Here is a 27,950-nt window from a genome sequence, read left to right on the forward strand (position 1 = left end):
GCGGTATACAAACCTAAGGTTTAGTTTAGTTTAGTTTATGATGGTGTAGTCAGTTTTTCAGTATCTGTGGCTGGGGACCATTGCATGTATTGCATGTTTGTATTACCCTCCCTTGTAAGTATATAATTTTTACAGTTTTAATGTAAACCGCTTAGGATGTTATAGGCGGTATATCAAGCAACGATAAACTTGACCCTTGTCTTTGAATTGATTCAAGTGTACCAAGACTTACTTTAGCACATTTTTGAAGACTTGACTGAAAATCAAAGGACAATTTTGAAACTGGTGGTGTGGGCTTTCAGTTTCCCTCCGAAAATGAGAGCTGTCGTGCACAGTGCGAGTGCAAATTGCCTGCTTGCTTTGTTCCAGCTTGGAAGCAGGTGTAAAATATATGATCTTAAAATATACACAGGAAGTTTAAAATGCAATCCTCGCAGGTCTTTGCATCCCTGATTTTCCCTGCCCCCCCCTTTTGAAGGTAATGCTTTTAACAGTGCAAATACATTCACCCACAAGGATGTGTGATGCAATCATTAACATATATTTTTATAGGGGTAAACACACATTTATCCCTATATAAAGTTTGGATTTTTGTCCACTTAATCTTATAAAGTAGCAGAAACATCAAGAAAAAATGTGTAAGGACGTTCTTTCCCTCCAGGACACGTGCACTTCTTTCCCACTCCATTCCTACCATGCAGCTTTCTCTCTTCCCTTGTCCTCTCACCTCTTCTTCTTCTTCCCCCATTCACTATCCTCCCTTTCCTCTCCTCTATGCATTCCTTTCGTTCTTCTTCCCCACCTCCCTCGCAGAACTTTCACTCAGGTCACTATGTACGGTCTGTTATAAGAACATAAGAAATGGCTTCGCCGGATCAGACTCTAGGTCCATCCAGTCCGGCGACCCGCACCCGCGGAGGCCAAGCCAGGTGTTCCCTGTTGAGAAACCTTGTTTACTCGTATCCCTCAATGTGATTTGCGAGAAGGTGTGCATCCAAGTTGCCCTTGAATCCCGGAATGTGGTCTCCATCACGACGACCTCCGGGAGCGCGTTCCAAGCGTCCACCACTCGTTGTGCGAAGCAGAATTTCCTGATATTTGTCCTGGGCCTGGTGCCCCTCAGCTTCAATCCATGACCTCTTGTCGGAGTCACATTGGACAATGTGAATAACGATGTTTCTTGCTCTATTTTGTCGAATCCTTTTAATATTTTAAAAGTCTCTATCATGTCCCCTCGCAGTCTTCTCTTCCCAGCGATGTAATCAACAGTGCTGCAAGTATTCAAGTACTTTGGTGTCGAGCAATAAAAATTCATATAAATTGGCTGCCTCTTTTTTTTCATAAATCAAAAAGGCAAATGTCCCACTCTCCTCTGTATTATCTTCTTATACTGCTTCCTCCAATTCTTCCATAAGTTTCTCATCCATTCCATAAAGCACCATTTAAATACAGTTCTTCTGTGACCTCACTTGCATATCATTATCTTCATTTTTTAATATTTTAAATATTTTTGTGGTATAAAATATTTATACTACAAAAGTGACCGATGAGGAGACTGGCTACGGTACAATTTGAACTTTACATGAAATATGACGATCAGTTGTAGCCACTGAGGTCACAGATGAACTGTATTTAAATGGTACTTTATTGAATGGATGAGAAATTTATGGAAGAATTGAAGCAGGCAGTGTAAGAACATAGGGCCTGTTTTACAAAGCCATGCGGCAACAGCCCCGAAGCCCTTTAAATCTCTATGGGCTTTGGGGCTAGCGCGGCTTTGTAAAACAGGCCCATAGTACAGAGGAGAGTAGGGCATTTGTTTTTTTATTCATATCTATTGGTCTGCACTCAGAAGAATATATATTAATTTTAAGGCCACATATTTAGTCTTTTTTTTCAATAAACATAGGCCCCTGTTTATTATGCAACAGTAAAATTTTACTGCACAAAAATTTTATCATGTGATTAAATAGCCTGTGGTACCTACCTTTTTTGACAATATGACCATTAGCAATAATGAGCAGTAATTAGCAGTGTAGGCCATGAAATGGGACAGGGGCTCCAACAAATGTGCTAATTTGAATTAAGAGGCATGAGGGATTGATGAAAAATGCTGATTCATGAAACCTGCATTGATTTTTTTTTATAATGATGATCTAATTGGGCTTCTTATCGGTTCATCTTAAGTCTACAAACTTTTTTTTTTTTTTAACATACATCTCTGGTAGTGCAAAGCACAGAACCTAAAGCCCAAAACAGTCTCTTAACAGCAGAGAGGAGCGGAACACTGAGCCACAAAATTCCCATCTGGCAGCACAAGGTGTGAGACATTTGACTTTTTAGCTGATCAACCATCTTTAACATTTGAATCATTTCAAAGGAGATGGGTGTGTTTTATAATCAGTCCTTTTAACTGGTGGGGTTGGTTTAATGAATTCTAAATCCAGTATTCTGCTCAGCCACAGCTAAAAGCATGATTGCCATGATTACGCGTGAACTGAATTGATTATTACATTACATTAGTGATTTCTATCCCGCCATTACCTTGCGGTTCAAGGCGGATTACATATGATATGTCAGGACATTAGAAGTACATACAGACATTAGATGTACATACGGTCATTAGAAGTACAGAGTACTTTAGAAATACATCAGGACATTAGACGTATGGTGACGGGATAATCGCGCGCCAGACGCCAGCGCGCCGACAATCCAGCGTAGACAATTTGGCGGAAGACAGAAGCATGCGGGGGAAAAAATAATTTTTAAATAGCTCTGACTGGGGGGTTTGGGGTGGCAACCCCCCCACTTTATTGGTTAGTATTCGCACTGCCGTTGCAAGGGGGCGTGGGGGGGTGAAACTCCCTACATTATAGAGAAAACGGAACTTTTCCCGAAAAAAATCAGAAAAAGTTCCGTTTTCACTATAATGGAGGTTTCCAACCCCGAACCCCCCTCCAACAGCAGCGCGAACACTAACCAATAAAGTGTGGGGGGGGGGTTGCCACCCCAAACCCCCTGTCGGAGCTCTTTAAAAATTACTTTTTCCCCCGCGCGTTTCTGTCTTGTGCTGAATTGTCGGCGCTGGATTGTCAGCGCGCTGACGTCTTGCGCTCCACTGTCTATGAACCTAGACGTACATAAGGAGTAGTTTGTACATTTTTTTTAAAGTTACTATGGATTAGAGAGTGTAGCAGGTGATGCTTGGGACAGTTCTGACTGTGTTAGATCAGTTTTATGTGTTTTTTGAATAGAAGGATTTTTATTTCTCTTTTGAAGGGTATTTATTTCTTTTATTTTTATTTTTTTTTATTTATTTATTGAAATTTTACATAATTCACAAGAATATTCCTCTTGTACAAGTAAAACAGAAAAGAAACAAATTAAACAAACTCGCATTTACTGCTGTCAGGAAAACTTCATTCTTTCTTAGACCACTAACTCAGGAGAGGGAGGAGATGAATATATTGAAGAGATAACAAACATAAGTATTAACTATAATTGAAAGGCTTAACAGTTTTTAACCCCCTCATTTCTTCCTACTCTTAAACATTCCGGGTAGCAAGATTCTTTAAATCTAAAAAGGTGCGTAGCTGTTCTGGTGCATAGTAGACATATTTAACCCCTTGATATTTAATCAAACATTTGCATGGATAGGCTAATAAGAATGTCGCTCCGAGGGTCAAAGTCTCTACCCTCATTGCTAAGAATAATTTTCTTCGCTCCTGCGTTGTTCTCATGATGTCTGGAAAAATCCATACTTTCTTTCCCAGAAACATTTGTTGAGTATTTCGGAAATATAAATGCATGATTGCATTCATATCTTGTTCAAAGACAAAAGATATGAACATTGTGGCCCTCTCTGTGGATTCAGAAAGAGTGGTTTCTAATAATTCAGTAACATTTAGAGCGTCTATAGTCAAACGTTCCTCCGCACCTGGGTCGGTTCCTTCAATTTTCTTTTTCGGCAAATAATAAATTCTATTAAGTGGAAGTATATGTTGTATTTATTTCTTTTATAGATCTAAAAGGAAGCAAAAGTCAAATTATGTGCTTCTTTATTATTATTATTATTATTATTATTCTTTATTCTTATATACCGCCATACCCAGTGAGTTCTAGGCGGTTTACATCAATTAGCAAATGATCTGCATTGAATAGCAGATTTACAACAAAATTAGAAGTAGGTTTACAAAATTAGAAGCAGATTTACATCATATTTAGAAGTATTTTTAACAGCAAATTGCAGGCTGAATTACGATAAATTACAGTGATTTGCCGCAGTCAGCCGTGAAATTACAGCGATTCTTAACTGTCTGCAAAGAGGGCAGGTTTACAACAATATTACAGAAATTGCAGGTTTGATCGAGCTAGGTAGGGGAGGTAGAGAGTGGGGGAGGGAGGGACTGGTGAAGGAGGAAGGGGGCAGGGGTGGGGTAAGTGTCATGTGAGGTGAATGGATTATTAAGGGTCGTGTTTGCTGAAAAGGTACGTTTTTAGTAGTTTTCTGAATGATAGGTAAGTGGGGGCCTCGAGTATCATCTGTGCTAGCCATGGGTTCGACTTGGCTGCTTGGAAGGCAAAAGTTCTATCAAGGAATCTTTTGAGAGGACAGTGTTTAGGCGAAGGGAAGGCGAACAATTGAGTTCTCCGTGATGTCCTGTTGCTGCAGTAAAGGTTAAAGTGTGTGTTTATGTAACTTGGGGAGGAGCCGTTAACCGATTTGTAGCAGAAGCATGCAAATTTAAAAAGAATTCTAGATTCAAATGGTAGCCAGTGTAGTTGGTGATAGAAAGGGGTGACATGTTCCCATTTCTTTAGGCCAAAGATGAGGCGCACCGCGGTATTTTGGACTATTTTTAGTCTCCTGGTAGTTTTCTTAGTGGCGTTAAGGTAGATGATATTGCAGTAGTCGAGGATGCTGAGGATGGAGGATTGTACAAGTAGGCGGAATGCATTGTCATAGAAGTGTTTTTTTATGGTGCGAAGTTTCCAAAGTACCGAGAAGCTTTTCCTAATTATGAGGTCGGTATGGTTATCTAGAGATAAGTTTTTGTCCAGCGTGACTCCCAGAATTTTTATGGTCGGATCAAGGGGGAAGGTCTTTCCTTTTAGTTGAATTGTGGTTTCCTTAATTTTATCTTTGGGGGAGGCTAGGAAAAATTTTGTTTTGTCTGGGTTTAATTTCAGTCTGAATGAAAGCATCCAGAGTTCTATCTGGTTGAGAGTGTTTGAGATGTGGTCGAGTAGTTCTTGTGAAAAGTTGGTTAATGGGATGGTTATTGTGATATCGTCTGCATAAATGAAGAATTTGAGATTTAGGTTGTGTAAGAGTTTACCTAGTGAGGCTAGGTATATGTTGAATAGGATGGGGGATAGGGGGGAGCCCTGTGGGACCCCGCAGGTGTTGTCCCAGCAGTATGAGAAAGAGTTATTCTTGAGTACCTTGTATGATCTATTTTGTAGGAACCCCTGAAACCAATTGAGGACCTGGTCTGAGATGCCTATGTGCGCTAGGCATTCCAGGAGAATGGTGTGGTCGACCAGGTCAAAAGCACTGCTCAGGTCGAGTTGTATGATCAGGGCACTTGAGCCCTGACTGAAGAGTGTGAGGAGGTGGTCGAGAAGGGAGGCTATGATGGTTTCAGTGCTGTGGTCCGCACGAAATCCTGATTGGTTGTCACTTAGAATGTTGAATTTTTCAAGGTATGCGGAAAGTTCCGCTTTTACCAACCCTTCCGCTATTTTGGTAAATAGGGGGATGCTGGCGATCGGCCTATAATTAGATGGGGAGTTTGGTGGTTCTTTCTCATTTTTTAAAATTGGGGTGATCATTATTTGACCCTGCTCCGACGGGAAGTTACCTTTGGATAATAGGTAATTAACCCATGTCATCATTTTTGCTTTAAAATGGGGGGGGGCCGTTCTCATGATTTTTGGTGGGCATGTGTCCAGATGGCAGTAGGAGTGAGTATACTTGTTGTAGTAAGTATTGAAGGTTTGCCAATCGGTTACTGCGAATTGTTTCCAACTAAGGTCGACTTTGGCTCCCGGGTCTGGGTTTGGTGGATTCATGTCTGTGAGGATGGGGAAGAGCTCGAGGGGGTTGGGGCTGGCTGGTAGAGTTGTTCTTATTTTTTGGATCTTGGTATTGAAGAAGTCGGCAAGGGTGTTGGCGGTTAAGGTGGCTTCTTCGTGTAGGTTTGTGTAGGTTTCTATGTTGTAAAGATCGTTGACCAATCTGAAGAGGTTATTGCTATTGGTTTTAGGATTACCGATTTTGTGGGAGTAGAATTTTTTTCTTTTTTCACTAGTGAGGGTTTTGTACTGTTTTAATTTTTGTCTCCATGCCAGTCTGTGTTCTAGCGTTCCGGATTTTTGCCATGATCTTTCGGCTTTTCTGTTCTTCCCCTGTGTACAGTATGATATTTAAAGAAGCACACAGGCCACATCACAACTTTTATATCAAGTCAGAGAACCGCAGAGTGAAATAATATCCGACAATATCCGACAATATCAAAAGTGACATGCATTATCATCATAAAAAGTTGCCACAGGTCCTAGGCAGATACAGATATTTTAGGACATCAGGCCGCCCTGTGGTATAAATTAATTTCCGAATTCTTGAATCAAAAAAACCAAAATCTAGCCTTAGAGATATTTGGAGCATTGAGATAAAGCAGTATATTTCTGCATCTCGATGGCCACGAATTTGGACTTGGAGAATGAGGTGTACAGCGTCAGCATCTATGAGACAAACATGTTTTTTTTGTTGTTGCATAGGATTTTTTAGACCCCCCCCCCCCCAGTTCGTTTGCAAAAGTTAGACAGTTCTAAATCTAATAGATGCTGGCATTTGTCATCTTGATATAGGGACTTTGGATCTTCTGTTATTCAATTGTCCTTTGATACTTAATTTTTGGAAGTCGATATGGGGTCAAATTAATGTTGTACTTGAGTCATCAATCCCATTGACTTATGAAGTCATAATATGTGGAACATTATTACATGTTATACCCCCTATGGATCGTTATAAATGCCGGCTTTCTTAATTACAACAGGAATAGCCATGCAGATGTTAACGTAATTAGAAGAACTATGATCGCCTTTAACTTCGCTTTTTGGTGGGTGAACTTATGCTCCAGCTATAAATACGAAAAAATGAATGCTGAGATATTGGGGCATAGTAATGTATTCAACTTGGTGGGGGGCCCATTGGCATCTTTTATTGCTTCTATATAGTTGTCATTTCTCTTTAATTTTTGTCTGATTTCCGTACACATCCAGGGTGGGAATGTATTACTACTTTAAATAAGAGTTGGTTATTGGAAGAATAATTGCATTTATCTTATTGATTAAGTAAAGGGGGTGGGAGGAAAAGATGACTTTCGAATATTTGTAAGTTCAAAGTGCTTTTCTTGTATTGCACTGTTACTAATTGAAAATCAATAAAGATTTAAAAAAAAAAAAAAAAAAAAGTTGCCACAATGTACTTCTAAACTTCTTTTGTTCTACTTTGGAAAGAACCTGCTAAACCAGGAGTAGGGAACTCCGGTCCTCGAGAGCCGTATTCCAGTCGGGTTTTCAGGATTTCCCCAATGAATATGTATTGAAAGCAGTGCATGCAAATAGATCTCATGCATATTCATTGGGGAAATCCTGAAAACCCGACTGGAATACGGCTCTCGAGGACCGGAGTTCCCTATCCCGATGCTAAACCATTTCAAAGTCTGTTTTCTTATTTATTTACTTATAGATATTTACCCCCTCTTTTACTAAGGTGTGTTAGCGTTTTTAGCACACGCTGCGCTAACCCCCGCGCTACACGTATAAACTAATGCCAGCTCAATGGTGGCGTTAGCGACTAGTGCACAGGGCAATTTAGCGCAGCTTAGTAAAAGGAGCCCTTGGGGGGGGGGTTGGCTTGTTATTGAGATCCTGATCTCTAGCTAGGAGTATCTTTTAGATAATGTCCCCCCCAACCCTTTCTGTTATCTCTTGAGTGTTCTTGTTTGAATGGAAATCCTGTCTTATCATTTAGTTGGATTCTTTTCTCACTTATTTTTATATCTCTGTGGTCTGTGCATCAAATTAAGTACCACATCAAATACTGATAAATATAAACATGCACATACAGTTTTTAAAAGGACTAAGCTGCTTCCTTTGAAAATCTATCAGGAACATATTTTTTTATTTACTAAGTAATACTCCATATTTACAAAAAACAGGAGTAAGCCCTTGATGGATCATATCCTTACTATTCATTATTGGCCTTCATTTTTTTACTTCCCCAGATTGAGTACTACTTGTGGTCTAATAATTTTATAAGATATCTATATCCCATACCTAAAGAGAGCTTATGCATATAAGAACATAAGAATTGCCATACTGGGACAGACTGAAGGTCCACCAAATCCAACATCCTGTTTCCAACAATGGCCATCCCAGGTCCCAAGTACCTGGCATAAACCCGGAGAATAGTAACATTCCAGAATTGAGATTGTGATGTCATAATGCCTCATTCCACCAATGCCTAAGAGCCAAACTCATCAGTGATGGCTCAATGGCTTGATTGTCTTATACTTGGCTCACATAAAAACATAAGAATTGCTGTACTGAGACAAACCGAAGGTCCATCAAGCCCAGTATCCTGTCTCCAACAGTGGTCAACCCAGGTCCCAAGTACCTAGCAAGATCCCAGGTAGTAAAACAGATTTTATCTATACATATTATTTTCTGAATCTGGTGCTCATAAAAGATATAAAATTTGACCGAAAACTGTTCATTTACTCAAAGAACAGGTAGAAAAACATCAATGCTAACTTCTAAAGCCCCATATGAATTTGTCAGATTCCATACCTATAAGATGCCTATTTACATAGAAACTGACAGCAGATAAGGGCCACGGCCCATCCAGTTTGCCCACGCCGATGACCCTCCCCTACCTTTCTCTGTGAAAAGATCCCATGTGACGATCCCATTTTGTCTTAAAATCAGGCATGCTGCTGGCCTCAATTACCTGTAGTTGAAGATTATTCCAGCGATCAACCACCCTTTCGGTGAAGAAGTATTTCCTGGTGTAACCATGCAATTTCCTGCCCTTCAAAACTGATTGCAGCCCCATGCATAGTGACACAGGACACTCCTGTGTCATTATCCCCTGTAACATCTGGTTAAAAGCTGGATAGTTCAGAGTGGAGTTTGGATTTGCGGGCAGGAACTGTGGAGATATAGGATCCTGCTAGAATAAGAGAACTCACCTCTAGCTACCATTCTGGACAAATTAATGCTTTGGGGAAATTCATATGAAACTTTCTTTTTAGAATGTCAAACCTGTATCCCAGTTACAGAACGTGTGAGTACTGTAGGATACACCATCAGATCTGCAAAGGAACGGAAAGAAAAGTGACCAAGCCAATAACCTCATCTGCCTAAAAGTAGAGGAAACCAGGCCAGTTTATCTCAAGAATGATACCCTCAGCTTAAAGCTAGCAAAGCTGTTTTTTTTTCCGTTCCCCTTGTACCTCCCTTTGCTTTTATTTTTTATGATGCAATTATCAACTTTCCTCACCCCCAACTTCTCTCATGTCCAGTCATGTCAATGTCTTAATCTTCTTTTTGTATAATTTTTCTTTTACTCCGCCATACATTTATTTTTATACTGTTAGCATTATAAACCGTCCAGATACACATAGATGGTCATTATATTAAACTGTAAATAAACTTGGAAACTTTGTTAAGAATACTATTCCCACAATTGCTATAGGGCAGGGGTAGGCAATTCCGGTCCTCGAGAGCCGGAGCCAGGCCAGGTTTTCAGAATATCCACAATAACTATGCATGAGATAGATTTGCATCTCAAGGAGGCAGTGCATGCAAATCCATCTCATACAAATTCATTATGGAGATCCTGAAAACCTGACCTAGCTCCGGCTCTCGAGGACCGGAATTGCCTACCCCTGCTATAGGGAAATAAAGAGGAAAGAGAATGAATACAGATCCAGGTAGGGAATATCATTGTTCAACTGCTCTAAATAAAACCTGAGAAATGTTAAAATGCATGGTTTCCTGCACTCAGTAATCCAATCGAGTTATCCAAAACACAGCCGTAAAACTTTTATGCAAGGCAAAAATATATGAGCACGTCACTCCTCTTCCTATAGATGCCCATTGGCTACCCATCACCCACTGTTTAACATTTAAGATTTTACTTCTCACATTTAAATCAAGACCAGAACACTCTCTGGCTTTTATGGATAGACTTATTCTGCCACCGATTTCTTCACGGACACTACGCTCCCATCATCAGAATCTCCTATCTGTTCCTTCGTTATGGCATATAGTATACGACACAACTGGTAAATCAATCTTTTCTGTTACAGCCTCCTCTCTTTGGAACACCTTGCAGTCTCATCTACAACAGAAAAACTCATTAACCAAATTTAAATCCAGTCTTAAATCTTTCTTATTTAAGGATGCATACAATGTTTTAGGAAAATAAATTAAGAGCGGATCAATTTTAATTTTTTTTCCCTTTTTCCCAACGTGCTTTTCTACCCCTCTCTTTTCTTTTTGAATTATATTGCATTTCTTCCCCCTCATTAAGAACATAAGAATCGCCGCTGCTGGGTCAGACCAGTGGTCCATCGTACCCAGCAGTCCGCTCATGCGGCGGCCCTCTGGTCAAAGACCTGAGACTTGTCTAACTTTGTCTTGAATCCCTGGAGGGTGTTTTCCCCTATGACAGACTCCGGAAGAGCGTTCCAGTTTTCTACCACTCTCTGGGTGAAGAAGAACTTCCTTATGTTCGTACAGAATCTATCCCCTTTCAATTTTAGAGAGTGCCCTCTCGTTCTCCCTACCTTGGAGAGGGTGAACAACCTGTCCTTATCTATCTGAATCAAGTTGTTTGATTTTTTTTAGATTTTCCCTTATTGTTTTTTTATATATACTCTTTTTTATTGTAAACCACTCAGGCTACTGATGGGCGGTATATCAAATTTAAATAAAACTTGAAACTTGGACCTATTTCCTGATGAGTATGTCTGAACTTTGGGAGTCAAAGAACAAGACTTGCAACAGCATCCACTGAGAGGGAAGTATTTCTCTGAGTCCCACCAAGACAGACAGGAAAACATGCTTGAGTACCTGAATAAATTCATGTAAACTGTTCTGAGCTCCCTTGGGAAAACAGTAAAGAAAATTGAATAAATAAATAGTGTGACAAATTTCATCCTCTGATAACCAGAGCTGGTATTGTGACATCATAATGCCTCATTCCACCAATGCCTAAAAGCCAACTTCATCAGTGATGTCAAAATGGCTTCATTGTCCTTTACTTGGCTCATTTTTACTACATTTGGATTTCTAGAGTGGCGCAGTGGTTAAAACCTGAGGTTGTGGATTCAAATCCACACTGCTCCTTGTGACCCTGGGCAAGTCACTTAAGGGCAAATTCTATAAGAAGCGCCCAAAAGTTAGGCGCCTAATTAGGCACTGTTCAGCGCGATTCAAGTAAAATCGGGCGCTGTTTCATGAATCACGCCGAGCGGAACCTATTTTGGAGGCGCCCAGCTCTAGGCACAACTAAAAGTTAGGCGCCTGGCTGAGCGCTTAAGCCACGCTTAAGAGCAGTGATTCTGCAGCAAGGCGCCTAACATGTAGCCAAGCCCACGCCTAACATGCATAGCGCCTATTTTTGGGAAGGCCCCCCTAAATTTTTAGAGGCGCCTTGTTATAGAATTGCGTTTTCTTGATAGGTGCTTATATGTTTCAATCGGTGCTGATTCAAAAGCTTAATTGAGCTTGTTCTTCAATTTAGATAGGCGCCTATCTAATTGGGCGCCTCCAAAATAGGTGCCTAACTTTAAGGCGCTGGTTACAGAATTTGGGCTTTAACCCCCCCCCCCTCCCACCCCATTGCCCCAGGTACATTAGATAGGGAAAATGCTTGAGCACTTGAATAAATTCATCTAAACTGTTCTAAGCTCCCCTGGGAGAATGGTATAGAAAATTGAATAAATAAATTTTGTTTCATGCCCAGTGCTGTAGTGGTCTATGTCAACATAAACTAAAGGCTGGTGTCTTTAATCTTGGAACTATGAATCAGGAACTTCTATACCATTTCCAAGAAACCTCCCCTTACTGTTATATTTACATTTTCACTTCAAACTTTCATATACTCATATAGATTTTCCCGGACCTCAGAAACACCTTCCTCCACCATTAACCATACATGTTCTTAAAACGGGGAGCCTCACAGGTGTATTTCTCCTCACTGGTCCTTGTTCTTATATGAAACTTTTTTTCAAAAATTTTTTTTTTCTTTTTAACTTTCTTTTAGAATTTTTTACTTTCCTTTATACGTTTAGATATGTACTTATCTTTTTAAATAGTACAGCGGTAGGGGTCCTACCGCTGTACTATTTAAAAAGATAAGTACATATCTAAACGTATAAAGGAAAGTAAAAAAATCTTTCATATACTCATATAGATTTTCCCGGACCTCAGAAACACCTTCCTCCACCGTTAACCATACATGTTCTTAAAACGGGGAGCCTCACAGGTGTATTTCTCCTCACTGGTCCTTGTTCTTATATGAAACTTATATAGGACTTATAGGACCCCTACCACTGTACTATTTAAAAAGATAAGTACATACCTAAACGTATAAAGGAAAGTAAAAAATTCTAAAAGAAAGTTAAAAAGAAAAAAAAAATTTTTGAAAAAAAGTTTCATATAAGAACAAGGACCAGTGAGGAGAAATACACCTGTGAGGCTCCCCGTTTTAAGAACATGTATGGTTAACGGTGGAGGAAGGTGTTTCTGAGGTCCGGGAAAATCTATATGAGTATATGAAAGTTTGAAGTGAAAATGTAAATATAACAGTAAGGGGAGGTTTCTTGGAAATGGTATAGAAGTTCCAGTGCTGTAGTGGTGACATGCTTAGAACTATCGGATCAATGAAGCAATTATTTGTAAAATAAAGTGTTACACATGGCAGTTATGTATCTAAAAAATGAAAGGGCTTGCAGTGAATTGCAGCTGACACAAGATCTCATTGCCTCAGGACTGATTTTAATATAAGTCACATCTCCCTTCAGCCCTTACTTGTGCACAGAACCAATGCAGTACAATGAGCTTGAGTGCACAATTCTGCACCTTCACTGTTATCAGTTTTTCTTGCAGAACTAAGGGCTCCTTTTACTAAGGTGCGTTAGGGCATTAACGCACGGAATAGCGTGCGCTGAATTGCTGCGCGTGCTAGACTTTAACGCCAGCATTGAGCTGGCGTTAGTTCTAGCCACGTAGCGCGCGGTAATACCTTAGTAAAAGGAGCCCTAAGTTGGCTGCTGTTATTTTTCTTTCACCAGCTGATGCAAATGTGGGGGCCTTCTAAATGCACATTTAAAGCATGTACAGTCATATGGGAAGATGGCTATATTGATTTCCCACTCAAATAAATACGCACACATCCTACAGAAAGCTGCATGTCATTCTTTCCGTTAGACTTTCTCAAGCCATTTTTCTGCTGTTAGCTGTTGTTATTAGAAAGTATTCTTCCTGCTTTAAGATGCATATTATGATCTAACCTCCCCCCATCCCCAACACACAAACAGATTCTCTCTAGTGTGACATAGTCCCATTGATGTTGGTTTCCCAAAGATACAGGCAGAGACTATATTGTATTTGCTCTGCAGTGGCTACTGCTGGTTGGTAAAACGTGAAAACCGGAGTAAATTAAAAGGTTGAGCATGAAATGCTCATTTGCATGCCTCCCGATAGGAGGTAAAAATCAAAAGGGTAAAGCTAAAATTCATGCCCATGCCTTTTGTTCTAGATAAGATTTCTATGCCTTGCAATATAGCCTTATGACAATTTGCTATCCTTATTGCCTGATATTTTTTCCAGTGTATGACAATCACGAACAATATCATTAAAAAAAATTTTTTTTTTAATGCACTGGAGAGTCACCGGGGAAACTGCAAAGTCCATTTGTCGAGCCCCATCCGAGACCTTCAATAAACCTGAGCATCAATGATTTTATAGCCGGGTTGTACACTGGAAGTTGGGCAGGCTCATTTGTAACCAACCTGCTGTGTATGAATTGTAAGTAAAGTGTTGCAGTGTTTCACACACTGTCAGTGACTTCATGTTGGCTCGTATTATGTGCCAGGCTTCCATTCAGGAACTTAGAACAAAGAAGGAGCAGCAATGAAACTAATTAAGAATCTAATCTATGTAAGTGTGTTGCGCCGTGTCTTGGCTATTCAAGATCATTTGCCTCATATGGCTCTTCATCCTTAGGGAAGTCCAAGGTGACAGTCTTGATTATTGAAGGTGCCCCTTGGTATAACCAACTGAACTGATATTTATAGCGCCAAATGAAATTTTGTAATAAAATAAATGACATTGCATTTTACACAACATTCTGTATACAAGAAGCATCCTTATAGCAGTAAAATAGAAGAGTTAAGACACGAAGACACTTTTCAATTAGCTGATTGCTTTTAAGACTGGTAAGGAATAGTCTTGTAAGAATAGCATTTTCCTAAAATGATCCTTAGAATAGGATGAGGTGGTTTTCATCATCAAAACTTTGTACTTTATGGTATGTGTTTTTATAATTCTGCCTCAGGCACTTATTGAAAGAGTAATGGTGACAAAACTCGAACAGAGGAGATTGCGAGGGGACATGATCGAAACATTCAAGGTACTGAAGGGACTAGACTTAGTAGATAAAGACAGGTTGTTAACCCTCTTCAAGGTAAAGAGAACGAGAGGGCACTCTCTGAAGTTAAAAGGGGATAGATTCCGTACAAACGTAAGGAAGTTCTTCTTCATCCAGAGAGTGGTGGAAAACTGGAACGCTCTTCTGTCATAGGGGAAAACATCCTCCAGGGATTCAAGACAAAGTTGGACAAGTTCCTGCTGAACAAGGACGTACGCTGATAGGGATAGTCTCAGTCAGGACGCTGGTCTTTGACCAGAGGGCTGCCGCGTGAGCGGACTGCTAGGCATGATGGACCATGGTCTGACCCAGCAGCGGCAATTCTTATGTTCTTATGTTCAAAACATAAACAAAAATATTTTCAGACCCCAACAGAGCTCCTCCAAACTCTCACACCTGTTCATTGTACTCAGGCAAGATTGGTACGAAGGTGCAGAAAAGTTCTCAACCCAACCAACCAACTTCCTGAATTCTGAGTGTTATTTTGCTTCTATAGCTGAAAAGAGTGTTATCTCATTTCGTTAAGTGTCAATTTGTAGAAGCGAAATTCTATGTTTTTTGACGTTGCTTCAGTTCATTGAACCATAGCAACACCATTCTCGGTTGGGTTGAGAACTTTTCAGTACCCCCCCCCCTAAATACTCTACTGACTAATGACTTTCTCAAGGTTAAATGCATGGACACACTCAGGAAGGCAGTTTTACGAGGGCCCTTCAAAAAGTTTCAGCACTTTCATATTTTCGCGGGAAATGATTGGGGCAGGAGAAAAGTGGTAAGAGGGCACGTCGTAGAATATCACGTGACTAGTCAGTAATGCAAGCCGGCTTACCTGTGAAAAAGTGATGTAATTTGCTTTTGAGATATTTAATAAATAGTGTTTAAAAAGAAAAAAGTATGGAAACTTTTTGAAGGTCCTTCGTACAAAGATGCATCTAGTGTAAACCCATTTTCAAGCACCTATTCTAAGTCAATTTTATAAAGACAAGCAGGTGCTTCCTTGTCTTTATATAATAGCAAAAATAGTGCTTACACTGCAATCATGGGTGTTTATACCTCAAGTATAAATGACTGTGCCTATAATTTTTAAGTATGTGCATTGATTAGCATAGTTTATAATCTACATGTACATATGCACATTTCACCCACATACAGCCCCTATACATTGTCTGTTGGCAAAATATACGCCACCATGTCAAAGCATGTCCTTTTATGCCAGTCGGAATTTAATAAGAGACTATGTACACATGCGATCACATATGCATGAAATTACCTCCATTCTTTATAAAACATTTTAGCAGTCTTTTCCCCAACTTCAGACAAGTTCTTATAGTATTCTCACCCAGGGTTTTAGGAATCATCCTATGCTATCTGGATTCAGGTACTGGTCCGTCCCCCCACCCCACCCCCCTTTTGCTAAGCAGCAGTAGAGGTTTCTACCGCAGCCCGGAGCGCTAAATGCTCCAACGCTGCTCCAACGCTCATATAATTCCTATGAGCGCTGGAGCATTTAGCGCCCCGGGCACAGTAGAAGCCTCTACCATGGCTTGGAAAAAGAGGGCCTTGGTTTATGTTCATTTAGCATGATGATTTTTTTCCTGATTTTTGCCTTTTTCTAGGTTTAAAAAAAAAAAAAAAAAATTCATTGTTTGCATGCACATTGCACGGGTGCTAGAACTTTTGTATGCATGCAAATTGATTGTACCTGTTTTGATTTTCTTTTCCAAAATACCAGCATTTCCACTCCAACTAAAACCCCAGTACCTGAATGCAAATTGATTGTATGTATGTTAATTCATATGTATGCACAGGTACAAGTGATTTGTGCAGCGCTACAGATTTTATAGTTGTTCAAACAATTAGAAAGAGCTCTCACGTATCCACACTCCTATAATATCACAATTGCAATGGAACTACTACAGACGATAGAATAATACAGTAGTGGTTCGTGATCAGCTTTGAAGACGTAAACCCTCAGCATTAAGTAGTTAACTAACAGCGCTGGCAGAGCTTTCGTTTATCCTCAATTTTATTATTTCTGAATGTATAGTTCAAAATATACTAGACCAGTTTTAAAGTTAGGACATGAAGAGATGCACTGATTTGCTTTCGCAGTCTGAAGTAGTGCATCTATTGCCCAAGCATTTTTAATTTCTCGCACTTTCTGGAAAGTACAGTTTCCTGTAGGTCAAATGATGCAAGCAATCACACAGAGAACAAAAAGCAAGTCGGATCTCTGAAGGGCAAAATTTCAGTGGTTAGGAAAAAATTCTGTAGTGCTCAATATTTGCATGCACCATAAATATTTGCATGCACCATAAATATTTGCATGCACCACTTTTAACCTGTGTAAGCAAACTTCTTTGCGGGCTCCTTTTACTAAGCCGCGTTAAAGCCTTAACGTGCGGAATACTGCGCGCTCAATTGCCTCAAGCGCTAGGCCTTAACGCCAGCATTGAGCTGGCATTCGCTTTAGCCGCGTAGCGCGGGTTTAGCGCACGCCGAAAAGCAGCGTGCGCTACAAAAACGCTAACGCAGCTTAGAAAAAAGGAGCCCTATATTTTCAGAGCCAGACCTCCTTATACTGAGAAAAAAAGCCTCCGTTCTGGAGTCTTGTACAGCTGTGAGTAGCTACAGAAACCGAATTCTGTCATTTAGGTTTTTGGAATAGATATTAATATTTTTTTTAAAAAAGATAGTCAGGCTAGTTTGGTTCCACAGAGATACACTCCCAGGCATCGTTTCTGCACACTTCTGAATATCCCGGAATTGAGGCCTAAATGCCTAATCCATTTAACGACTGATGTTCACTTTCTACCATAAGAGAACCAGAATTCATACATTATTACAATAATAATGTAAAGACTAATCTCACCAAACAGTCTCACAGCATTTAATAACCTTTGTCTGATTAGTTAGTGGCAAAAAAATATTAATTTCTGGGGTTAACAGAACATTCACATTTAGAAAGGTTTCAGGGTTTAGGTCTTTTGTAAATTATTTAAACTAGGGTATTAACAACAGCCTTAGTTATAGTCACTTTAGAAGGAGTTGGTACTCATTTGGCAACGTCAAACTGCCTCTCCCACGATCATTCTTCTTTGAAATACTCAAGTAATGGCTATGTGCTGACCACGTCTACCTTCCTGATTCTAGCTTAGTACTCTTTTCAGAAACAATAGCTTTCCCATTACTGCTTGCTTCAAATCACCAGCAGTGCAATTAATCTACAGCGCCATGCAAACCCTTCCCTCCCATCCCCTACCCTACCAACAGCTGGATTGTGTGTAGAATAATGTTCAGTTTTGAAAATAGAAATCGCAGAAGAATCATACCCCTCCTTCATTTTATTGACCCCCCCCCCCCTCCACACCAAATGCCATCTGCTTAATTTTGCACACAGTGTACCCTAGGTAGGAGAAAAGAAGCAAATTCAGATAATGCAGTATCATGCTTTAGCCAGGTTTATGAGGATCAGAGATTCTCCACAAGTGTTGTCTGGGGCTCTTTCACCAGCTACCCAAGAGGCAGCTAAACACATAGCACAAAGAAAATATTACAAGAGATATCAAGTGTTTCACTAGTATAGGCCACTAGCACATAACATATTTTAGGGAGAAGGGGTCTTCATAGTGTTAGGTCAATGGAAAAAAAAAAAGCAACTGAGGATGAAGATGTTAACCCTAAAAATGATTCAGTGTATGTGGCTATCATTTCTGTGCAAAACAGAGTGTTCTTTTAACTAAGCCTCAAACCTTCTTTTGATTACCTTTACATTTGATAGGGGTTCCCCCCCCCCCCACTCTCTTTCTTTTACCTTATCACTACAAAAGCACCAAAACAGAGAGAAATTGGGAGCAAATGGAAACCACCAGGCCCACCTTGTCTTCTCATTTTCCTTATGCGCTCTTACACCAAAGACCCTGCCTGATTTCTGACATTCCGTGTCAAAACGGATGTTCCTCTGTGCTTTGTCCTGTTTTGAATTCCAGCACTGGGTTTGCCTTTACCACCTCTGTGAGGAACCTGTTCCATCACTCTTGCTAGTCTCTTTGTCATGAACCCCTCTTCGTAGAACGTTTTCCCCTGAAAAATTCTGGAACAATTGGAAAATGACTCTAGTTCAGGTGGCACTAGAGCCGCATGGCATATAATTGCTGTTGCTTTTCTTTTCGTTAGGAGTTTGCATTGTTGCAGTATTTCACCTCTGTCTATTCTGAGTGAAGTTGAGATAATTCCCTGTGGTGTGCTATTCTACATACTGTAGCACCAGCAAGAAAGGTGCAGAACTTTTCAACTGAGCTACTTATCAGAAAGATAAAAATGTGAAATGAAGCAGCGTCTCACTAAAAAAAAAGAATCAGAGGAGACACAGCAGACATAATGGAATGTGTCTACCTTGGGCCTGTATACTGAGGAAACCAAAATGAATTCAAGTACTGAGACTCAGGCCATGCTTTGCATGCACAGTTATTTCTGCATTATATTGCCTAAGTACTGTGTAATCAGAATACAATTTGTAAGTGAAGGCCAATTTTTATCCTGCAAAAGTACATTTTTGCAGGAGAAAAGACAATGGATGTAAAATTTATTTGCACTGTGTCTGGCTTAGAGACTAGCCCCCCTCACCCTCCCTCCCCAAAAAAAACCAACCCAACAAAACCACATTAGCAGCTTATCAATTTGATTTTGTTGACTTTTTCTCTGATAGATGTCTAAGATAACTGTGATTTTCAGACTTTTCTTTCCTGCTAATTGCTATATGATGGGATCATTAACTCTCCCCCTTCAACCCAGAGCACCTTTCAACAAATGACAAAATAAACGATATGTCAAGATGTAATGGCACACTGTGTAATAGGTCAGCAGAAAGATATTAGTACTCAAAAACAATTTTCTCATAAAACCACTCAGGAGCCAATGTGCAATTTTGCTTATAAATTAAAATGAGCAGCGAAAGACATTGTTTTTTGGGGGGTTTTTTAATGCAAAAACTTCTAAAAAGTCTCCTATTGTTAATTTAATATGGTTTTATGAAATTTAAGAGATTCTTATGCACACTTTTACCTAGATGGTTTGTAAAAAAAAATAAAAAGAAGTAGTGACAACATTGTGAATGGGTGGTGGGTTTGTTTAAATCAGCGGAGTTATACGTGACCATTTCATAAGAAAGAATTTTGTGGGATGTGTGCTGTTTTACCTGAAATCGCTGTATGGGTGAATAATCCAAAACCCAGCCGACTTAACTCTTTCCTGCTCCCTCTCCACTGCTTTCTGGCTGCCAAACATCCTCAGAGAGAATTTATTCACACCAGGCTGGAGCATAGCCCCAAACTGCCTTTGTATGAAACTAGCTTGATTTAATCTTTGGTCATCTTCTGGAAGGATTTGGTCAACCCCTTCCACTTTTATGTAGCTGCTTTGCTGTTGGTCAGAGGAAGGAGACTGCTGTTGCGGCTGTCTCTTGGGGCCGCTTGGGCTCCCCCCTTGATCCGTTCCCCTGGAGCCCATGTCTTCCACTGGGGACTTCTCCTCAGAAGGGCTGACTTCCCCTTCTATGATGAGTCTCTTTTCCTCGGTGGAATCAGAGTCATGAAGGTGCCTGCTGGTGATAGAGGACAGGCTGCCTTTAAACCTTCTGCAGTCCCCATTGCTGCTTGTTTTGATGATCTTACTGACATCAGTTTCCATCATCAAGTGTGACTCCCCTCCAGCTTTAGTGTCTAGACCCTTGGTGCCCGAGTCTACAGGAGTGGGAGAAGGTAATGGTTTGAGTCTGATGCTCTTTCTCCTGGTGTCCCTATCGCTGTCTTCCTCTTCGTCCATAATAGATGCTTTGGGTCCTATTTGCTGGGGCAGACTGTAAAGCCTCTTCCTCATAGAGGGGGGTAGTTTGTCCATTGTCTGGTGAGGTCTACGCAAGGCACCCGCAGTGAGAGCACCTCTTCCTTTCTCCAGCTTAAAGGTCTGAAGGAGCACCTCTCCACAGCATCACGTGCGTGTCATCTCTCAGCAGCCCTGGCATCCAGACACGCGCGCACACAGGCTTGGACCCGAGGTCAGGAGGAAAACAGAAGCGTCCCAGTTTGGCACTTGGTATCTCCTTGGTATGAAGTGTGACTGCAATTCCTGTCTGTCTCTTTCTAGCCCCCCCTTTTTTTTTTTTTTTTTTTTTTTCAATCAGCTCCAAGGCACTGGAAATCTAAATGAAAGCAACACTTTTGCTACACAAAAATAGAAACGGCAAGAGCTCTGGCAGGATTGCTTTAGAAGGAAGGCATGTTGCTGCTGCCGCTGCCACTGCCACTCATGTTAAAAAGTAATAAAAATAATGAGAAAACATTTAAAAAAGGAGAAGAGAGATGCCTCCCTCCCTCCCTCCCTCTTCCTCGCTCACTCCGGCAGCTGCCCATACTAAACAGTCAAATGCAACGAGCAGCAGCAGAAGCCAGTGCTTGCTTACATCACTGTCATCACTTATTCCTTATGCAGCCACTGGTACTGGGAATATTCATGAATCCATCTGATCTATTGGGTTGCCATAGGAGCAAGGGCTGCAAATGGGCTCTGCCTACCTGAGCCCACAGACCGGTTTCTTAAAGGGCCAGTGTTTAGGAAAGAGGTGTGTGTGTGGGGGGGGGAACTCTCTGGGATTGGGGAAAAAGATAAGAACAAGGAGAGGACAAGTGGAAAAAGCGCAAAAGAAGGGGGACAGATGCCGAGAGACTGAATCACAAAATGATAGACAATGATGCAACTCCTTTTTCTTGCTCCTTTCTTTCCAATCATTCTAAGCGTAGACGCTGTTTTCATGAAGGTGTTGCAGGTGATTCAAAATGCGGCCACTTGTTTGATAAATGGCTGTACAGATGAGCACGTCACATCAAGATTAAGAGCTTCATTGGCTACTCACATTAAAAAGCTCAATACAGCTTAGCACCAGATTGTTTGCAATCATTGCTTCAATCATAGGTTCCGTTGCATGCTTTTGTTAATTTCAACAAGCACCAGAATTGCACTCACATTTGCAAGTTAGCATTTCGGAACCTAGTGCTGACACTTCGATATGTATGCTTGACATTTTGGAAGCCTAGATGTTTACGAGGGGCTGCTGAAAAGTTCTCATCCCAACCAAGACGCGAAGGAGGTGGAGCCATGAAACTTGCAAGTTATTCCACATTTTTCTTGACACTTTTCGTTTCATTTCAGATCACTGAAACGAAAAGTCTTAAGAAACGTGTAGAATAACTTGTAAGTTTCATGGCTCCACCTCATTCTCTTCTTGGTTGGGCTGAGAACTTTTCAGCAGCCCCTCTTAATTGCTCCCAATTAAATACAAATCATTCAGCATAATCAGTTTTGAGAGGAAAAATACTGAGGAATTAAAAGGGGAGAGCAACCTCCCCTAATCCCACCTGTAGAGAGCTTCCAAAAATTAGCACTTTTCCAAAACCTATAGAAAGCTGGTAGTAGCTCATTGTGATCAAAGTTGTCTATTCCCCTTAAGAAACATAGAAACATGATGGCAGATAAAGGCCAAATGGCCCATCTACTCTGCTCATCCACAGTAACCATTATCTCTTCCTCTCCCTATTGGCTAAGGCTCTTTACATCTGCATTGTGATGTCATAGAACTTTAGTAACATCGAAACAGAGAAACATGATGACAGATAAAGGCCAAATGGCCCATCTAGTCTACTCATCCGTACTAACCATTATCTCTTCCTCTCCCTATTGGCTAAGGCTCTTTACACCTGCATTGTGATGTCATAGAACTTTAGTAACTTTGAAACAGAAAAACATGATGCCAGATAAAGGCCAAATGGTCCATCTAGTCTACTCATCCACAGTAACCATTATCTCTTCCTCTCCCTATTGGCTAAGGCTCTTTACATCTGCATTGTGATGTCATAGAACTTTAGTAACATCGAAACAGAGAAACATGATGACAGATAAAGGCCAAATGGCCCATCTAGTCTACTCATCCGTACTAACCATTATCTCTTCCTCTCCCTATTGGCTAAGGCTCTTTACACCTGCATTGTGATGTCATAGAACTTTAGTAACTTTGAAACAGAAACATGATGGCAGATAAAGGCCAAATGGCCCATCTAGTCTACTCATCCGTAGTAACCATTATCTCTTCCTCTCCCTATTGGCTAAGGCTTTTTACACCTGCATTGTGATGTCATAGAACTTTAGTAACTTTGAAACAGAAAAACATGATGCCAGATAAAGGCCAAATGGTCCATCTAGTCTACTCATCCGTAGTAACCATTATCTCTTCCTCTCCCTATTGGCTAAGGCTCTTTACACCTGCATTGTGATGTCATAGAACTTTAGTAACTTTGAAACAGAGAAACATGATGGCAGATAAAGGCCAAATGGCCCATCTAGTCTACTCATCCGTAGTAACCATTATCTCTTCCTCTCCCTATTGGCTAAGGCTCTTTACACCTGCATTGTGATGTCATAGAACTTTAGTAACTTTGAAACAGAAAAACATGATGCCAGATAAAGGCCAAATGGTCCATCTAGTCTGCCCATCCAGTAACCATGTAATTTTTTGGCCATACCCTGGTTCCACTCAACCCATGCTCCCTTGCCATTTGCACATAGTGCAGCTTTAGATTTACATGTGTAAATTCAAAATTGACTTTGTGATGTTTATTCTATGTGCACCTATAAATGGCAGTATATACATGTGTAAATTATGAATAGGGCTTCAGGCTTCTACAGTTCGATTCACTGTATATAAGATGGAAAGAAGTAGGGGCTAGACATGGGCTGCACCGTACTGTTAATACATCATAACTTACTTAACATTAGCTGTTATCACTGCAGATAACCAGATCACATAAAGTCATCTCCACATTATCTGCAATGCAGTTATGAAATACATTCTCAATAGTTTCTGCACAGGCTTTACAACTTACTGTCCATCTTTTACATAAGAACATAAGAATTGCCGCTGCTGGGTCAGACCAGTGATCCATCCTGCCCAGCAGTACGCTCACATGGCGGCCCCCAGGTCAACGACCAGTGCTCTAAATGAATCCAGCTTCACCTTGCGGACGCCCCAATTTAGCAGGAACTTGTCCAACTAATGCAAGGAAACTGTACATTTTTACTGTGTGTTGGTTGCAATAAAGAAAAATTAAAAATTACTATTTTTATTTTATCGTTTACAAACTTGCACTGGCTTTTATTTGGAGGAGAGTGTGGCATAGTGGTTAGAGCTACAGCCTCGGAATCCTGAGGTTGTGGGTTCAAACCCTGCACTGCTCCCTGTGACCCTGGGCAAGTCACTTAATCCTCTAATGCCCCAGGTACATTAGATAGATTGTGAGCCCACCGGAACAGATAGAGTGGTTGTAAAACTACAAAAAGGCGGTACACAAATCCCAAGCCCTTTCCCCTTTTACTAAACTGCAGTAGAGCTTTTTACCATGGGCTGGTGAGGTAAATGCTCTGATGCTCATAGGAATTGAATGAGGAGGAGCGAGTGGCGCAGTGGTTGGCGCTACAGCCTCGGCATCCTGGGGTTGTGGGTTCAAATCCCACGCTGCTCCTTGTGACCTTGGGCAAGTCACTCAGTCCTCCATAGCCCCAGGTACGGTAGATAGATTGTGAGCCCACCAGGACAGACAGAGAAAATACTTGAGTACCTGATTGTAAAACCACTTAGATAACCTTGATAGGCGGTATATAAATACCGAATAAACTTGAAACTTGAGAAACATATACCTTGCTGGCCTATTCAGTTTAGTAAAAGGAGCCCTTAATTAATCTTCTTTTAAAAAAAATATTCAAAGTATATCAACACATAACAAACTGGACTGCTTTTGATAACACGTTATACAAACATAATTACTGGCATCACACATAAAACATAAATTGTCTAAAATTATAAAATGTAAATTGGTAATAAAAATCAATACACAATAATAAAATAACAAAACACTCATGACCTATTGGTGAACAAAATCCAATAAAACATACCAAAGTATCATTTATTTTGCAGATAAAAATATCCCTCTTGTTTATTTCACCGTGTATAAAGGGGGTGCTGAAAAGTTCTCAGTCCAACCAACCAACCAATGTCCTATTTTCTGTACGTTATTTTACCACTGTAGCTAAAAAGTTGTCTTATTTCATGAAGTGCAAATTTACAGAAACAAAATTCAATGTTTTGACATTGTTTTAGATCATTGATTGAACCGTAATTGCATTATTCGCTTCTTGGTTGGGCTGAGAACTTTTCAGCACCCCCTGGCAGTGTGAAGAGTTTCAGTCTCTGGTAACCAGAGCTGAGATTGTGATGTCATAATGCCTCATTCCACCAATAAGAGCCAACCTCATCGGTGATGTCACAATGGCTTGATTGTCCTGTCCTTGGCTCACTTTTATTACATACCAGGAGGTGCTGAAAAGTTCTCAGCCCAACCAACCAACTTCCTAAATACAGAGCGATATTTTGCCACTGTTGCTGAAAAGAGTGTTATTTAAGTACCAATTTGCAGAAACCAAATTCTATGTTTTATTGTTTCAGATCATTTATTGAACCATATCCACCTCATTCTCTTCTTGGTTAGGCTGAGAACCTTTCCGCACCCCTTCTTATCTCTCTTATGTCTTATCTCTCTTCTCTGTATTTTGTTGTACTTTCACAAATAAAAACGTTATCAAGCATTAGAAAATGTCTTATTAGTGTTATTAATACAGTTTGTTAACGGTTCCATTCCCACTGTGTGGCAAGATTCTCGAAAATGTTGCAAAATCTGTCTGAAAATATGGCAATTTTGGTATCTACCAATTCCTTGCAAGAATTACTCTCCCAACCAAAAGACATTGACTACAAAAAATCTTGTTTAGTTTTTATCCACCTCTGGAATCGCCCTTCCTTAATATTTACATGTCCACTCCCTCTGACACAAATGTTCTTGAAATACACTACAATACAGAAAAAAATTTATAAAACCCAAAAAGTTATAAGCACTTTCTGTTACAAGCCTTAGAGCATTTGTCTTCTTTCAGGTGACCCATTTGATATAGTTTGGTTCACTCTAAGAGATATTTCATGCTGTAGTTCCATCTGAATTTTCCATCAGGTAGGTGCCTTTTCAGAAGTTTTGAATGTTCATCAGTGGCATTGGGTGAAATACATTTTTCTGATAATGCTTTTTCATGTTTATTTTCAGATGCCTTTTTAATGACTAACAGCTGATCATATTATTTAAAGCAGGGCTACCCAAGTCCGGTTCTCGAGATCTACTGGCATGCCAGATTTTCTGGATATCTACAATGAATATGCATGAGATTTGCCTGCACTGACTTCTTGTTATGCAAATCTCTCTCATGCATGTTCATTGCGGATATCCAGAAAACCTGGCCTGCCAGTAGATCTCGAGGACCGGACTTGGGCAACCCTGATTTAAAGCAATAAAATTCAATGAAAAGTAATGGTTATTGCCACTAAAGGCTTTTTACTAAGCCTTAGTATGCCTTTACATGGGTTTCCCCACATGCTAAGGGCATTTTACTGCAACCATAAAATGACCGATTTTCATTTTTTTGCATTAATGTGTGGTGTGTTTTCCATCTCCTATTTCAGATAAGTATATTCTTTTCATTGTGGCCAAAAGAGTATTAGGTGCTATAGGCATTAATTCCATGATGAATTCAGATACCTTTAAGGTTTGCATTGCACAAGGCTTTTTTCTAGTAAAATATTAAACGAGGAGGTTTTTTTTATGCCAGTGATTTAACTTTACCCTGTGATAGCCTCCACTTTTTCACGACTTTTGTTGTTTGGTTGGTGGAGGAGGTTGGAGGAGGTGGAGGAGGTTGATTGGTGGAGGGTGCTGAGGCTTTTTCCTACCTCGAGGTAATTTTTACAGTGAAAACCTTGAACGCGTTGAACCTGGGGTATTTGAATATACTATATACACAGGGCGGGATTAACCAATAGGCCAAGTAGGCACGTGCCTAGGGCCTGAAAAGGTCAGGGGAGCCCGATGAAGGAGGGCATCAACATTGTTTTTTCCAAACAGCGATGGGCCTCTTTAGCATCGATTGGCAATGCGGGCCCCACCCAAATCGGCAACGCGCCCCCCCCCCCAATCGACGGAAAGTAAGACAAGCAAGCAACACGGGTAAGAAAGGCAACGGGAACTATAATTGTGCAAGCTTCCTGTTTCCACCTGGGCGCATGGTGGGGTGGGGCGAGGCAGGGGGCCCAGTGTACTTTTGTGCCTAGGGGCCATCGACGAATTAATCCTGCCCTGTATATACACAGATATATTTACCAGAGAGTTCCGTTTGTGTTTCATGGTTTATATGTTTGCTATGCTGTGAATTTTTTGAGAGTGTGGTTTATAGTATTATTTTTCGCATTTGGCTTGTGTGGTTTAGGCCTGTATGTTAATGTCACCAATACTAATAGGTAGTATGGGCTCACATGGTAATCCTGCACTAATCAGTTAGTATGTAGTAATGTGGACATACTAACTGATTAGAGCAGGGGTATCAAAGTCCCTCCTCGAGGGCCGCAATCCAGTTGGGTTTTCAGGGTTTCCCCAATGAATATGCATGAGATCTATTTGCATGCACTGCTTTCATGGTATGCTATTAGATCTCATGCATATTCATTGGGGGAAATCCTGAAAACCCGGCTGAATTGCGGCCCTCCAGGAGGGACTTTGACACCCCTGGATTAGAGCTAGAACACCCTTTCTCTGCCTCCATACAGCAGTAGCAGTTCTTCTCCCAGAAGGGTAAGGAAAAAGGGGGGCCACAATCTTTTCCTTCCTTACCCCAGTGGACCTTGCAGCTCGACTCCCCTCGTTGGACTGAAGCCATGCCCACAACTCTCCCAGGCCTCTCTTCAGCCCTTAAAGGGCTGGTGAACAGGCAGGCCTCACCCACCAGCTAGCACCGGCCCTCCATGTGTGCCAAGGTAGGACCGAAATCTGTAAGTCCAACAGACCCAACCAAGCTAGACAAAGCACCATCTCCCGGGAATCCCAGTATAATAACAACCCTCCACTCCACATCTCAAGCTCTCAGAGAATTGCAGTTACCAGAGAAGCCCAGAAAAAGTCGTCATCCACCCCTCCCTCAGAATCAGCAAGCACGTAGCCAGTTACCTCTTCTGCTGAGAATGTACTCAGCAAGTCAAGTAATCTGGAGCAGAAGGAGGAACTTCACACAAAGTAAAGCA

General features: G+C 40.7%; 1 protein-coding gene across 1 annotated transcript in view; it reads right to left on the minus strand.

Moving 5' to 3' along the window:
- The window catches only part of HCN4 (hyperpolarization activated cyclic nucleotide gated potassium channel 4), a 392,202-nt gene extending 371,573 nt beyond the window's left edge, over positions 1-20,629 (minus strand). The window contains exon 1 of the mRNA XM_033920731.1: positions 19,929-20,629. Within this exon, the coding sequence (XP_033776622.1) occupies positions 19,929-20,629 (701 nt within the window). The remainder of the gene's footprint in view (positions 1-19,928) is intronic.
- Positions 20,630-27,950: the final 7,321 nt, after the last annotated feature.

The sequence above is a fragment of the Geotrypetes seraphini genome, chromosome 14 (assembly GCF_902459505.1).
Source record: "Geotrypetes seraphini chromosome 14, aGeoSer1.1, whole genome shotgun sequence".
Lineage (NCBI taxonomy): Eukaryota > Metazoa > Chordata > Amphibia > Gymnophiona > Dermophiidae > Geotrypetes > Geotrypetes seraphini.